Source organism: Oncorhynchus kisutch, linkage group LG4 (assembly GCF_002021735.2).
Source record: "Oncorhynchus kisutch isolate 150728-3 linkage group LG4, Okis_V2, whole genome shotgun sequence".
Classification (NCBI taxonomy): domain Eukaryota; kingdom Metazoa; phylum Chordata; class Actinopteri; order Salmoniformes; family Salmonidae; genus Oncorhynchus; species Oncorhynchus kisutch.
This window is the reverse complement of record NC_034177.2, coordinates 31,079,423-31,096,470: the sequence shown is the minus strand read 5'-3', so window position 1 is coordinate 31,096,470 and position 17,048 is coordinate 31,079,423. Positions and strand designations below refer to the sequence as shown.

At 43.9% G+C, this 17,048-nt stretch overlaps 1 protein-coding gene across 1 annotated transcript in view; it reads right to left on the bottom strand.

Annotated features, from left to right (window-relative positions):
- The window catches only part of LOC109889373 (FERM domain-containing protein 5), a 119,264-nt gene that overhangs the window by 13,899 nt on the left and 88,317 nt on the right, over positions 1–17,048 (bottom strand). The window contains exons 2-7 of the mRNA XM_031822790.1: positions 11,596–11,700; positions 10,722–10,764; positions 9,832–9,910; positions 4,577–4,674; positions 2,056–2,179; positions 24–111 (exon numbers count right to left, since the gene is read on the bottom strand). Coding sequence (XP_031678650.1) covers positions 24–111; positions 2,056–2,179; positions 4,577–4,674; positions 9,832–9,910; positions 10,722–10,764; positions 11,596–11,700 — 537 coding nt within the window. The remainder of the gene's footprint in view (positions 1–23; positions 112–2,055; positions 2,180–4,576; positions 4,675–9,831; positions 9,911–10,721; positions 10,765–11,595; positions 11,701–17,048) is intronic.

Below are 17,048 nucleotides of genomic sequence, written 5' to 3'. Positions count from 1 at the left end.
AGCAATGTGTGAGAATTGGCCACCTTGCATGGATGAGGATCCACACCATATGTCTCCAGCATCTGGGCTTTCTGGAGGAAGTTCAGCTCTGATGTTTCAGGTGTCTGGCCACTGAGAAAGAGCACCAGCAAATATGGCATCAATGTCTAATTAAGATACTTAACATCAATAGAGCCAGGTCTATGAAAATAACAAGTAAAGTGCCTGAATAATATTAACAGTGACAAAACTCTTCCCCTTACACAGAGGATTGATCACCAGACGGAGCTAGCAGATGCTGAATAGACCACAGAGATCTGGATACATGGCCAGACATGCAGATAGTGTGTCAACCGTCCTAGATGCCTTTACAAATTAACATGTAATCAAGCACCAACCATTCAACATCCGATAGCAATGGAGTAACGTGAGTATCAGCCTGACCTCCAGCAAAACACATCAAGATATGCCCACGACCCTTAGGCTTGAATTACTGATACACTCAAAATATCTAAATAGGCACCTGCCTCAGCATTTCAAGGATATTTTCCACAGCCAGGCATGTTGGACAGGTGTTCTGTTGGTGGTGAGATGTGAACAACCCACTAGAGAGCAGCAGAGGATCTTATCTATAATTATCTTACAGCTCCTATATCTACGAACCTCAGACTACACTCATTTGGGTGCAGTCACATCCTCCATGCTTTCCACAGTATAAAGTATGTTCCATGGCCATGACCAGTTCACGGGATTCCAAAAGGGTTCTTCGGCTGTCCCCATAGAATAAGCCTTTTTGGTTCCAGGTAGAACCCTTTTGGGTTCCATGTAGAACACTCTGTGGAAAGGGTTCTACATGGAAACCAAAAGAGTTCTACCTGGAAACAAAAAGGTTCTACCTACAACCAAAAAGGGTTCGCCTATGGGGACATCCAAAGAAACCTTTTTAGGTTCTAGATACTGAAGCACCTTTTTTCAGTGTAGCCAAAGCACTCAGTAATGGCAACAAACATTAAAGAACCTTCAAATCACCTCTGAGCTAAAGTGAAAATGTCTGATCCATGTTTCAATGTATTTTCATTTCTATAGAGCACATTATCTCACACTAATTATGGTTTAAACAAAGGAGAAGTGCCTTGCGGGAGGATAAATAGCTCATTCATTATGGCTAAACCATTATCCATGCGGCCTCAATCACATGACCTTCAGAGTCCTGAGGGAGAGCGTGAAGGATCAGTGTGGTAAGTGTCTGTCACAGCCTGTGTATCATCATGAAGAAACCCTCAGTGATGCTTAATCTGCTAACCTTTGTATCATCATGAAGAAACCCTCAGTGATGCTTAATCTGCTAACCTGTGTATCATCATGAAGAAACCCTCAGTGATGCTTAATCTGCTAACCTTTGTATCATCATGAAGAAACCCTCAGTGATGCTTAATCTGCTAACCTGTGTATCATCATGAAGAAACCCTCAGTGATGCTTAATCTGCTAACCTGTGTATCATCATGAAGAAACCCTCAGTGATGCTTAATCTGCTAACCTGTGTATCATCATGAAGAAACCCTCAGTGATGCTTAATCTGCTAACCTGCTGACAGAGAAAGTGATGCGTGTGCGTGTTTGTGTGCGTGCGTTGTGTGCACACTACCTTATCCTACTTCATTAGGTGTAATGCATTGCACTCCCTACTAGATCATTAGTACACTAATGACTGTACTAATGAAAGGTAGTACTAATTTGTGTGCTCAAGACAATTCCACTATCTCAACCCTGCTTTCTATAAAACCCTTAAATAAGGGCCATTAGTCAGTCTATCTGCCTTGTTTCTGCTAGTTGCAAGCTTTAGAAGATTTTCCATTTGATGAAACAAATGTTTGAGAAAAGGGTGAAGGAACTAGTCTCCAAGATGATAACAATTACAGTGCTTTGAGATTTCTTTTAAATGAATAGCGCTATAAAAGTTGAATCACTTGTAAGTGCTTTGAGTTGTCTTATAGGTTGAATGTTGCGTGTATACATGAACGTGCATGCAAGTGTGAGTGGCTGAGAGAGACCCAAGAACAGTGGATCGGTCCTTACATCAATTCTGTCTTGTGTATATCTGAGATTCGTCTCTCCAGCTTCTCTGAATGTTTTGGAAAGAACTGGAATTTAGAGCTGTAACCTTCAGGATGTTTCCCAGGGTCATAGTCCCCAATCTCAGCTGGAACACAGAGATAGAAACATGTTCATGAAATCATGTACCATTTCACAGCACCACACTCTAACCCTACATGGTTACATACAGTATATACAGTAATATGTCTAATATCCACATCACTCCATGTGTTGGTTCACAGGCAGCCTGTGTTGTATGTCAGCAGAGCTCTGAAATGACAACATTTTTAAACTGGCCCAGGGTTGCTATTGTTTATTTGTGACTTCATGCAGCACTAAAGTCCCTGACAATTATTTCCCCCAGTGAGCGAGGACGAGGAGGTGACCAGGCAGCACATCTTTAATTCAGCAGCAGCCCATCCTGAACAGAGCAAGGGCACCTGCCAAGGGACCTGATACTGCACTTTCTGCAGACTTTGGCTCGCTCGCTGTACCCCTCACACATACAGCCTGCCTGTTTTTAGAGCGTCTACTGTGTGTGAGCTCCATGCTTACATGAGAATGCTGTTCATTGACTACATCTCATCATTCAACACCATTGACACTAAGCTCAAGGCATGAACACCCCCCCTCTGCAGATGGATCCAGGACTTGCTGACAGGCAGACCCCAGGTTATTTATTTATGAACCTTTATTTAACTAGGCAAGTCAGTTAAGAACAAATTCTTACTTACAATGACAGCCTAGGAACAGTGGGTTAATTGCCTTGTTCAGGGGCAGAACGTCACATTTTTACCATGTCAGCTCAGGGATTCGATCCACCAACCTTTCGGTTACTGGCCCAACACTAGCCTAGTGGTTACTGGTTACTGCCGCCCCTGGTAGTGAGGTAGTGAGGTTAGGCAACAACACCTCCGCCACGCTGACCCTCAACATGGGGGCCCCCCAGGGGTGTGTGGTCAGCCCCCTCCTGTACTCCCTGTACACCCACGACTGTGTGGCCGCACATGACTCCAACACCATCATTAAGTTTAACGATGACACACTGGTGGTGGGCCTGACGTTGACTGCGATGAAACCGCATGCAGGGAGGAAGTTAGAGCCCTGTCAAGAGTGGTTCCAGGAAAAAAGCCTCTCCCTCAATGTCAGCAAAATGAGCTGATCGTGGACTACAGGAAACGGAGGGGGGAGGGTCACACCACATTGGTGTGGACATCACAGATGACCTGACATGATCCAATCACACCAACCACCGCTGGGAGGAAGGAGCAACAGTGCCTCTTCAACCTCAGGCGACTGAAGAAATTCGGCATGGGCCCACGGGTCCTCAAGAAGTTCTACAGTTACACCATCGAGAGCATCTTGACGGGCTGCATCACCACCTGGTACGGCAACTACACCACCTTCAATCAGAATGCTCTACAGAGGGTGGTGAGGACGGCCCAATACATCATTGGGGGAGGGCTCCCTGTCAGGCAGGACATCTACTCCAGAGGGTGTCGGAGGAAGGCCCAAAAGATAATCAAGGACTTCTGTCGCCCGAGTCACAGACTGTTCACTCGGTTACCATCTGGCAAGTGGTATCAGAGCATTGGGTCTCGGACCAACAGGCTCTGACAGCTACTACCACCAGGCTATTCGACTGCTGAACAGCTAACCCTAGATGTCTTCCTGCATAGACCTGCACCTTAGAGATGATTTCCACTGACTACCCACACATCTAAACCTTACACACTAACGTATGCCCAAACATACACTCAGAACACACACACAGACATGCACACACACACAGTCAAAGCTGCTGTTCTAGTATATACTATTTATTCTACTGCGTGATCAAGTCACTACCCACTTTATATTTGTAAATACAGTGTAATAGTAAATCCAGTGTAATACATTCCATTATCACTATGCATACTACCTCTCCTATTACTTCTATTAACAGTTATTTTGGACTTGACTATTTTTATTGCTGTAAATGTAATTGAATAATGTACTGCATTGTTGAGGGAGCAAGCACATAAGCATTTCATTACACTTGCTGTAAACTGTGTATGTGACGAATACAATTTGCTTTTGATTTTAAACAGCTAACGATAGTGCTGATAGCAAGATGCCTGATAATCGTGTTGAAGACCTTATAACCTGGAACGACAGCCTCATGTTTATGCATTCAAAGTATTGATCTTACTTATCAGCCGTCCCATCTTTCCTTGTCAGCTATGGTTTGACAATGGAAATTAGTATGGAGGTGCACATGTTGTCTGCATGAAATTCTAATGTCATGCTTTTTAGTATACAGTAGAGATCAGTCAATATGGAGGTAAGAAACCCACAGGACATATCATTTGCGTTACAAACTGATTACACTACAATCCAAGTATTTTTTTCCTGGCTGGTATTTATCTCGATGGTGGGGTGACTGGCAGGGGAGAAGTCATTTGAAAATACAGTCCAGAGAGTGGGGCAGGCAAATCCAGCCTGTCAGGTCCTGTCACTGTACCTTGCAGGATGAAGGCAGCCAGCATGGCAGCATCCGATGTCTTACACAGGAGGCGGCCGTGGTACAGATCTCTCTTGATCTGCAGGAAGACTAAATATCTGTGACCAGCACAGAGAAGGGAAAGAAGGTCAGAGGTCATGCAACTCAGTCACACTGTAATATTACAGACACATATTTTTAGATCTATTGCAAAACAACTACATGGCAAGACATCACCACTGACAAACTCAAAAGAATGTTGATTTTCAGATTCCCTTGGGTGCTTTGAATAAAAAAGTATAGATTTAGCACAAAATGTGCTTTCTGTTTCTGGGGAAAGGATGTTTAAATTAGTTTTGGGGACAGGGTTTGGTAGGGAAGGTCCTGAGGCAAACTGCTGCTATTGTCGACTGACTGTGTTTCTGTTCAAGCCTACAGATTAGAACCCAGATGGGACCAGGGCCTTCCAGAACACAGCAGCACTGTCTGCCAGATACACTAGCTGCACTGGCTTCAGACTGAGACTAACACCTGGAACAATGCAGCTGCACTGGCTTCAGACTGAGACTAAGACCTGGAACAATGCAGCTGCACTGGCTTCAGACTGAGACTAACACCTGGAACAATGCAGCTGCACTGGCTTCAGACTGAGACTAACACCTGGAACAATGCAGCTGCACTGGCTTCAGACTGAGACTAACACCTGGAACAATGCAGCTGCACTGGCTTCAGACTGAGACTAACACCGGGAACAATGCAGCTGCACTGGCTTCAGACTGAGACTAACACCTGGAACAATGCAGCTGCACTGGCTTCAGACTGAGACTAACACCTGGAACAATGCAGCTGCACTGGCTTCAGACTGAGACTAACACCTGGAACAATGCAGCTGCACTGGCTGCAGACTGAGACTAACACCTGGAACAATGCAGCTACACTGGCTTCAGACTGAGACTAACACCTGTAACAATGCAGCTGCACTGGCTTCAGACTGAGACTAACACCTGGAACAATGCAGCTGCACTGGCTTCAGACTGAGACTAACACCTGGAACAATGCAGCTGCACTGGCTTCAGACTGAGACTAACACCTGGAACAATGCAGCTACACTGGCTGCAGACTGAGACTAACACCTGGAACAATGCAGCTACACTGGCTACAGACTGAGACTAACACCTGGAACAATGCAGCTACACTGGCTGCAGACTGAGTCTAACACCTGGAACAAAGCAGCTACACTGGCTACAGACTGAGACTATTCCCTGGAACAATGCAGCTACACTGGCTGCAGACTGAGACTAACACCTGGAACAATGCAGCTGCACTGGCTGCAGACTGAGACTAACACCTGGAACAATGCAGCTACACATTCTACAGACTGACACTAACACCTGGAACAATGCAGCTGCACAGGCTGCAGACTGAGACTAACACCTGGAACAATGCAGCTACACTGGCTGCAGACTGAGACGAACACCTGGAACAATGCAGCTACACTGGCTGCAGACTGAGACTAACACCTGGAACAATGCAGGTGTTAGCAATGGTTTCTGTACAGGTTTGCCCATTTAAAGATTCTGAAAGTGAATGTAACATGTGAAAGAAACGGTTTTTACGGACCATTTGGAGAGATGACCAAATAGACCCCAGATTCCCCTGACACCAACTTGACACAACCAACACCAAAATAAGTCCAGGAGAACCCATGTGAATGCGAAAAGACACGTATGCTCGGCTGTAACTTTGTAATCTAGACCAACTCCACAACAGTTAATAGCATATCACTTAAGGAGCCATATGTGTTAAAAAAACAAACTCCCATTCTCTCTCTGGGTGACACCAGTAAATCACTGATGCTGTACCCTGTCAATGTTCTGCCCTACATTTATTTTGTATTTTTATCTACCTTTCACACTTCTGCTGTCGGTAGATTTGTTGAAGGACAGCCGTGAATTGAAATGAATATTTTACCCATCCCTATCCTCTTCCCTAATTGTGTGGTCTAACCATTGTGCTATATATTATACAGTATCCTTTCAGTATTCGATTAACAAGGAAACAACATTGAAAAATACATGTCATTGATTTGTATCATTTACCCTCCTTTTACCGTTCCTCTTCCTGACCTCCAACTAGATGAGGTGGTCTATCCCTGTCTGCCACTCTCATAATCTCTCTCTCTCTCTCTCTCTCTTTTCTTCAGCCTTCACTCCCCTTCTCCCCTCCCACACCCACTCCATCAGAACCTGTCACCCATACATAATCCACACAATTCCTTATCTGCACTCAGCATTCTATGTTAATTTCATCACACCCAAGTGAATGAATCCCTAGACAGTAATGAATATGAGATGTCAAACACCTCATATGAAACAGGCTAGGTGTGTATGCCTCCTTTCAACACATACACACACATTGTAATAGACATAATCAAACACACGTACCGATACACAGGCAAAAGAAACACACTCATACTCAATTGCACACGTACAGTGCATTCAGAAAGTACGGAAAGCTCCTTGAAGAAAACCTGCTCCAGAGCGCTCAGGACCTCAGACTGGGGCGAAGGTTCACTTTCTAACAGGACAATGACCCTAAGCACACAGCCAAGACAACGCAGGAGTGGCTTCAGGACAAGTCTCTGAATGTCCTTGAGTGCCCAGCCAGAGCCCGGACTTGAACCTGATCGAACATCTCTGGAGAGACCTGAAAATAGTTGCGCAGCGACGCTCCTCATCCAACCTGACAGAGATTGAGAGGATCTGCAGAGAAGAATGGGAGTAACTACCCAAATACAGGTGTGACAAGCTTGTAGCATCATACCCACGAAGACTCGAGGCTGTAATCACTGCCAAAGGTGAGGCTGTAATCGCTGCCACAGGTAAAGGATCTGAAAACATATGTCAATGTGATATTTCCATTTTTTCTATAAAACTATGTAAACATTTCCAAAAACCTGTTTTTGCTTTGCCATTATGGGGTATTGTGGGTAGATTGATGAGGAAAAAAACAATGAATCAATTTTAGAACAAGGCTGTAACGTAACAAAATGTGGGAAAAGTGAAGGGGTACTTTCCGAATGCACTGTACTTGCTTCTTTGATGTCATCATCAGGAGGTAGAAATCAGAGCGTATCAGAGGGTGTTTAAAGGCCCTATTGAGGGCACAGAGAGGCTTTTCTGGGTGACCTCATTGCAGACTGCACAGGGGATGAGGGAGTCAGGCGAAGAACTGTGCAAAAATGATTCCAATCTGAGCTAGCTGGGGGCTAATCATGTATCATTTAGAAGAGTCTGCTAGCCGTCACTGACCCTCAGTCCTCCTCCTTCCCGGCCTTCCCTCAACAGCCAGAAATTTCTGAGAACAGGCTTGCCCGCCAGCTTACTTAGGAAGGCTTTTTACGTACATCTCAACTTTACTTCAAACTGCAATCTCTTTTTAATATTTATCGCACTATTTTAGTAACAAAGTGCTCAGAATTGTTTTATTATGGAGGCCCTTCAATAATGACTAGAAAAAGTAAAAATACTGTATGTGCATTCAGCAGGCAAACACTGGAGAAAAAGAAAAGTATGAGAAAAGGTGATAAGCAGAGGGTGCTTTGAAACTGCTTTTGAAAAGGTTATTAAAAGATGTTATACACAAAACCATAGCTGCTCTACCTTACTTCTTCTTTATACTAGAGCTGTGGTTCCCAAACTTTTATAGTCCCGTACCTCTTCAAACATTCAACCTCCAGCTGCGTACCCCCTCTAGCATCAGGGTCAGCACACACTCGATTTTTGTTTTGTTTTTGCCATCATTGTAAGCTATACGATAAATGTATTAAACATAAGAATGAGTGTGACTTTTTGTCACAACCCGGCTTGTGGGAAGTGACAAAGAGCTCTTATAGGACCAGGGCACAAATAATAATATAATAATAATCAATATTTTTGCTCTTAATTTATCCATCTTACATAAAACCTTATTTGTTCATCAAAAATTGTGAATAACCCACCACAGGTTAATGAGAAGGGTGTGCTTGAAAGGATGCACATAACTCTGCAATGTTGGGTTGTATTGGAGAGAGTCTCAGTCTTAAATCATTTTCCACACAGTCTGTGCCTGTATTTAGTTTTCATGCTAGTGAGGACCGAGAATCCACTCTCACATAGGTACGTGGTTGCAAAGGGCATCAGTGTCTTAACAGCGCGATTTGCCAAGGCGAGAAACTCTGAGCGCAGCCCTTTCCAGAAATCTGGCAGTGGCTTCTGATTAAATTAAATTTTCACAGAACCGCTTGTTGCAATTTCAATGAGACTCTCTTGTTCAGATATCGGTAAGTGGACTGGAGGCAGGGCATGAAAGGGATAACGAATCAGTTTCTGGAAAGTACCTGCGTAATTGCGCACCAAACTCACTCAGGTGCTTCGCTATATCACATTTGACATTGTCCGTAAGCTTCAGTTCATTTGCACACAAAAAAATCATACAATGATGGAAAGACCTGTGTGTTGTCCTTCTTAATACCGACTGAAAAGAGCTCCAAATTCTTAATCATAGCCTCAATTTTGTCCCGCACATTGAATATAGTTGTGGAGAGTCCCTGTAATCCTAGATTGAGAAACTTGTCATCATGCAAGTGGTCAGACAAGTGAAAATTATGGTGAGTAAAGAAAACTTTAAGCTCGTCTCCCCATTTAAAAAAGACGTGTGAATACTTCCCCCCTTGATAACCAGCGCACTTCTGTATGTTTTAAAATCGTTACATGTTTGCTGCCCATATCATTGTATAATGAAACAGTGTTTTGTGCCTTTTCCCCAGCATTGTCCCAGCCATATTCGCGGCAGCAGGAAGAATTAAGTCCTCCACAATAGTATGGGGCTTGCCTGTCCTAGACACTCGGTAGCTCCCCATGTAAGACGCTTCTAGCCCCTTCTTATTAATGGTATCTGTTGCGTCTTACTACTCAAAAGTCATCTTTATTCTCGTTCCAAAAACTCCTGTGGCTTATATTCAAATGGTCATGTTTCGTTTCTAAATGTCTGTGGAAGAGTGAAGGTTTCCCGCGAGAGAGTAACGGTTAATGTGATTGGATGTTAATTATTTGATTAGACTACCTGTATTTGACATTGTGTTGTTATTTCGCTGAACATTAGATGGTTTCATTTTATTTTTGGCAGAGAGACGTACCCCAGTTTGGGAATACCTGTACTAGAGGAACCCCGAGTGGTGGCTGGGGGAGTGGTTGTTGGTATTTCTTTACTTTGCTGAGCATCACAAAAAATCCTACCTGGTTATTTCCTCTTTGAGAGCAGCGGGATCAGGAGGGTAAAACTTGACTCTGAGACACATGGTGAACGGAGGCTGGGCTGGGGGACAAAGGCTTGAGTCAGCAATGGAGAACAAAATAGTCAGGAACATTTCATGGTCAGAGTTAAAATGATTAACTGAAAAAATGCTCTAAAAGCACCACCTTGAAAAAGGTGTTCTAACATAGTGCTAACATGAATTGATGAAACCATTTCAGTTAACATATTAGCATTTCAAATGACTACTCAATTTAAACAGAACCCATTAGCAGCAATCTTTGAAGGTGGCACTGAAAAATTAGTTTCGATCTTTACTTCATATCATAGCACAGTATAGAGTAGATTAGGTTCACGGAATCTCACTTAAAAACTCTGTATCCACAATTAGCAAGACACAGATGATTTGCAAAGACAAGAGAGTGGGTGAGAGCTTAGTGTGGATTATCTTCTGCTAGGATTTATTTGAGTTTTTTTTGAGGGACAGTTCATCTTTTCTGTCCCTACTCACAGTCAAATAGAGAATCGTGATCTGTTGAAATCATAATACAGTAACTTCCTACCATCTGTATTCAAATGCACAATCATTACATTTACATTTTAGCAGACACTCTTAGCCAGAGCCATGTACAGGAGAAATTAGGGTTAAGTGCCTTGCTCAAGGGCTCATGACAGATTTGTCATCTAGCTGCCTCAGGGATTTGAAACAGCAACCTTTTGGCTACTGGCCCAACGCTCTTAACCATTAGGCTACCTGCCTCCCATTAGTCAAATTACATGACGTGTCATTAGAGACCCCATGGTGATGATAACTATAATTGCTCAATTGGCAAAATGATCATAGCATGAACAGGAAGACACTCGACATACTTACATTTCATCTGCTTGGCAATACACTTTGTGACCTCCAACCAATGCTGCATCAACAACAACAAAAGACACATGATCAAAGTGTGACAACAGTGAAACGTCTGAAAATCCTGCTTCTATCGCCTTAACTACAGCTGAGCTGAGCTGTTACTCCTGACACCATGCTCATATCACTCCAAATCACGCTACAAAAGCTAGCAGGTTAAATGCAATAGACAGGAATGACTGTTCATCTAAAGACGTGTGAAAGCCTGTGTCATGTCATGTCAGCTTCGGATCTAAAACACACCAACATCATTCATGCTATCAAGTCCTGATTTGTGTCATTAAATCAACATCATGCTGAAGCAAATTGAACAGTGAAGGCCCATAAGGATAACCGCTTTGTATATAAATGACAGTAATGGATGTTGTATCAGATGATACTACACCAGTATGCCTGGGCCTGGCCAGACAGACAGACACACTGCGGCAGTGCTCTCTAGGCTCAGTGCTGAAGGTAACTCTGTTTCTGCCAGAATATCAGGCCCTGCTTCACCCCCCTGTCCTTCTGGGAACATTAACTCCATCAAGCCCCTCTCTTCATTGGAAATGAAGGATCAGCAGGACCTGTGTCTTGTCTCTGTGGCTAAAACACACACTCTGAGCACATGTTAATTCTTCATGAATCAAGCAGTGCAGCTACCCGCTATTTTTAGTGCTCTGCTGCTGCTGATGGAATGAGTGTCACTCTAATATGGTGTGTTATGAAAGAAAGAAAATAACATACATCTTCAATCTGGCCCTGTATCTGTTTGAACCGTCACCTCTACTGCAGTATGCTTCATGCAGCACACGGACACACACACACGCACGCACGCACTCATACACACACACACCCGCTGCTTGTCTGGGTCCACATATCTGATGCCAAAGTAGTCCTTCTCCAGTAGGTTCAGGTGGTGGCAGATGAGGTCGAACAGATACTGTCCTTTAGCATCCCGCTGCAAGACAAGGAGAAAACAATAACATGAGGAACTGACAGAAAACACAAGAAAAGAGCACCACAAACTACTGTAAGCAGGCAATTTCGAGGAAATACACCCACTTAAAGGACATAAGTGGGCTGGTCCAGGGACTCAACAACTCCATTAGGACATGAGGGAGAACCTCTGCCAAAGTTTGAGTGTGAGACTAGGGCATGAGGGAGGTAATTTACTGATATATAAATGTGCTTCATATTTCCCAGAACCTGTGGAGATATTTAGGATTTATCCAATATTGATGACAGCCACCACAGCCATCTGCTGAGTCTGGGCCAGAAGCCCTCCATAGCTGAGAAAAAATGAGAGAGTGGATTAAGTGTGCTGAGATCTGGCTGGGTTAGACTGATGGACTGTGACCCTCCCTTGCTTGTGTGTGGGCATGCTGCCCTCAGAGCAGCAGTCTGGCACACCACACAGTGGCACAGAGGACTGGACGCAGTGGGCACACTCCTCCACTGACTCTCTACTGCACATCAGATGCCACCGCCGGTCTCCTATATTCTGCACAGCCACAATTCCTACGGACTAACCCAGCCTCCCTATTGAGGCCAGACCCTCTACACTGAGTTTAATGCAAATGTTTCTTCTCCCTAAAATTACAGCACCTCCGCTTATATTCTAAAGGTTAATGAAGGTTATCCAAGTATCACACAGTTTAGGTATGATGATTGGTCAAACCTATAATACACTATATACAGTATATTATGCTGAGAAGAATTGCATATGATTTAAAGGCAATCATTTTAAGGTCCCGGGTTTAAACTAAGCTAACATATGTAATTGTTTTCCGATGGTCCAAGGAAAATGTTTGCTTTTTGCTTTAGAGTTTTAGGACCCCTGTAAGTATCCCCCCCAAAATTGAATTTGGCCTTACTGCCATTAGCCCATAGAAACACATTGAATAACATATTTATACATGACAAAACAGACAGTAAAAAAATACATCAAAAGGAAGTATATTTGATGTACCTGTCCTATATCTGAGAGATATGAGAAAGCTCATGAACCCATATTAAACCCTTTTTTTGGCACTAAAGTTCTTCCATAGACTGAGTGCACAAAATATTAGGAACACCTGCTCTTTCCATGACGAAGACGGACCAGGTGAATCCAGGTGAAAGCTATGATCCCTTATTGAGGGATCATTTGTCACTTGTTAAATCCACTTCAATCAGTGTAGATGAAGGGGAGAAGACAGGTTAAAGAAGGATTTTTAAGCCTTGAGAGAATTGAGACATGGATTGTTTATGTGTTCCATTCAGAGGATGACAAACGATTTAAGTGCCTTTGAACGGGGTATGGTAGTAGGTGCTAGGCATACCGGTTTGAGTGTGTCAAGAACTGCAACGCTGCTGGGTTTTTCACACTCAACAGTTTCCCGTGTGTATCAAGAATGGTCCACCACCCAAAGGACATCCAGCCAACTTGATACAATTATGGGAAGTAACGGTGTCAACATTGCCGAGCATCCCTGTGGAACGCTTTTGGCACCTTGTAGAATCCATGCCACGACAAATTGAGACTGTTCTGAGGGCAAAAGGGGGTGCAACTCAATATTAGGAAGGTGTTCCTAATGTTTTGTACACTCAGTGTATATAATTCCATTCATTTTTTTAACAGGTACTGGGCTACCTTAAGATGAGTCTTCTGAGACAGCATGTACGTGTTCATAAGAGTCTGACCTTTCGATTATGGGGTCATATTACTCTGTAGCCCAAACTGTTCGGACATCTCAGATAGAAGTTTACAGATCGGCGGTACCTACTTCAGACAAGTCCCATGACGCTTGTGGGGGCCGTAGAGACAAACGGAGAACACCGTCGTGCTCGTGAGAGTCTCATCTTTCCATAAAGGGGTCATATTAGCATTAGTAGCCAAAACCGTTTGGGGTAGCTCTGCCGCCTTCCACCGCAGATGCGGGAAGACAACATCGGTGGATGCCGTGGATTGAGCCCATATGCAAAGCAACAAATATCACTAGATTAAACAGATGGATATTGGATTATGCTAATTAGATTTCCACGGGGGCGTGGGCTCTAGGTAAGAGGAGATCAAAGAGAAGGCAAGGCAGAGAAGGAGAGGATAGAAGAGGAGGGGAGACTCTGCCCACCTGCACCGGCACCAGTTTTCCCCTCCCTCTCTCACACACCACTGAAAGACCTATCAGGCTCCCAGCTCTGATTACTATTTGAAATGTCACTCAAATCAACATGTTTTCCATAATAATATCCACCCTCTCTGAATTATTCCATAAAGATAAGTTATTTGATAAGTTATTTCATTTTCAGAAAACTTTGCACACCACCATAATAAGTTGTTTCCCTCTGGTGGAGCTTAAGGCATTTTTGTAAGGTCTGCTGGTATTAGCAGAAGCATAAACCAGGGATGATTACAGCTCACTGGGACAGGGTGGTGATCCATCCGCCAGGCAGGCAACTAATACACCTCTCTACCTAGCCAACAACCTGGGAGTTATATACTGCAGACTCAGTCGGGCTGTCAGCTTAACACTGTGTCTGTTAGTCAGCTAACTAGAATAATGGCAGCGCTTCTGTGATGAGCATGTGTACTGAAACTGGGTGGACTAGAATTCTGATACACTGGCACCCCTCACAGATTACTGTGCAACATCAGAAAACGACAGACTAAACGATTACAATTATTACAATATCCTGAATCAGTACCAACGTAAAAAGTAATCTTCAAAGCAAGGCTATAAAATAAAAATATATGCAATCAATACATGTGAATGATCTGTTTTAATAGCTGAAGAGGATACATGCAGGTGCTGAAGTTATGCCTTCTAGGCATGACATGTGTGACATATTAAGAGGATTGCATCTCCCAGTCTTACTAATAACTGGGATGTGGATGAAGAGGTGATACATCAGTGCCAGAGAAAGAACGCAGATTAATGATCGCTCCACTGCTCTCCCTCTCCTTCTCCCTCCCCATGCCAGGGACAAACAGGCCTCACGTGCCACCTCCCTCCCTCCCCACTGGCTCACTTGGGGCCGTTTAATGGAGCTTAGTAATGGGGTCAGTCAACACACATGCTCCTCACAATCAAACTCATAAGTCTTCATGAAAACTTTTAAAGGAACACGCTTCAAGGTCAAGCATACAAGTATCATGCGTCAGATGAATCTGTCACGCTCCAATTGATAACATGTCAGCCAATGAGGACTGTTTAGTGGCCTTGGAGGGGAGATAATGTGGTTAATCCACATTTGTATTTACAGCACATCCATATCTCTAGCATTTCCCACTGTCTACATTTGCACAGCAACCAGAGATGTTCATGATGACTTCAGTGCAGTCAGAGCACTACATGCCTATTTTTGGTAGTCTGACAGATGGGGAGCAGTCGACCTTAAACGCATACGATTGAAGCATGCAAAGCACAATGTGATGTGTGGGTGAACAGCAGAGGATTCCCTAAATGAGCCCCTGACACAGAGGGGTCTGATGTCTGCTGAGAATAAGACACTGGCCATGCGTGGGTAACATGCTGCTGTTGTCCTGGACACCACCTGATGGCTGCTACTGGATCTCACTGGATCTCTCCAGTCCAGAGATCAAGAAGACATGTCCCTCCCCCTCACCATTAAGAACAGTATGACCCTTGAGCTGTGAGTGGAGGTCACCTCAGGCCAGGCTAGACCAGGGCAGTGGGCTGCTAGAGTCAGCCTCAGTCACTCTCTCTGTCCTCACTGGGCCTGTGATGGCAGAGGAAGTGTCTCTTTGATCAGTAATCTCCTCAACGTCATTACTCAGGCTCCAGCTAACACACTTCATTAAGAGAGAGCCCTGTCAGAGAAGGCTTACCGCACCCGTGACTCTCCGGACAAATATCAGTGCGAGCAAGCGCTGCTAACAGTCTGACCTTTCTCACAGTAAGACTTTGGGCTTGCAGACCTCCATGGGCGATCATCACTGTCACTTCTAGACCTCTCCTTCACATCCAACTCAATCCGACATGCCTGCTTACTTGCCCCGGGCAGAAATTGAAGCGCAAAGGTGCAATGCATTGCGCAAGGACACACGCGCTTATCAATTATGCATATTACATCCTTATAAAATAGGTATGGGACACAGATCCCTCAATAAGATCAATCACAGTCTCTCACTCTGAGTATTGACATCCCATCATAATAAACCATTCTTGTTCACCTTGAATTTAGAATTAAACTTTGTTTATTCAACTTGAATAACTTGTATTTTATGAAAGCTGTAAATAGACAATACACATTGTTCTGAGATGCACCAGCCTCAAAAACCACCACTGGGCAGAAATCCCCGCCAAGGCGAGCCAATGACAAAGCAAAAAAGTCTGGAAGACAGTGATGTATATGGGCAAACGATGACGCATTGAGTCAGACAGGAAGCCTGTTTTTTTTTTGCAGACAGCAAGTGTGTTAGTATTCCATAGCACTCCTCTCTCCCTCTCTCACTCCTTCTCCTCTCTCCCTCCCTGAGTCATCTCTTTACCCCACACAAAGCCCAGCTGCATTATTCCACTCCAACAGGCTCTGTAATTACAGGATCTGTGTGACGGTGTGGCGGGAAAAAAGGATCTGATGAATGATGCTGGTGAATTCCTAATTAACCAATGTCTCTTCAGCTGGGTTGGTCATGGATTGTTAAAGGGTATCGACCAAACTGCCCATAGAATCCCCTGGTCTGACCATTGACTAACCAAATCAAATAGCATCTCCGATAAAGACATTGGTTTGTCCATGTGAACGGGGATTCAGTGATTGTTGTAGTGGCGGTAGCATCTGGTGTGAAAACCTATGCATTCTGTTACCCCTAGTGACATTTTACAGTTGAGTACACTTTTATAAAAAAGGGTAACAAAAGAGTTCTTTGGCCATCCCCACAGGATAATTATATTTGGTTCCAGGTAGAACCCTTTTGGGTTTCATGTAGAACCCTCTGTGGAAAGGGTTCTACATGGAACCCAAAAAGATTCTACCTGGAACCAAAAACTGTTTTTCAACAGGTTCTCATATGAGGATGGCCAAAGAACCCTTTTAGGTTATAGATAGCACTTTTTTTCCTAAGAGTGTAGGAAGGCCTCTTTCCACACATCCTGTAAACAGACAGGATGTCTGCATCCTCTACCATCAAATCCAAAGGATGGTTCATAACAGTGATTGGGGGGGAAATCGAATACAGTTACATATCGGGATATTACTTTTGACGTTATATCGTATCGTATCATCTTGACAATATCGCAATATTATGTTTGCGCTAGTTGGCTGTACCTGCACCAAAACTCCACTACTTTTCCTTATGTATCT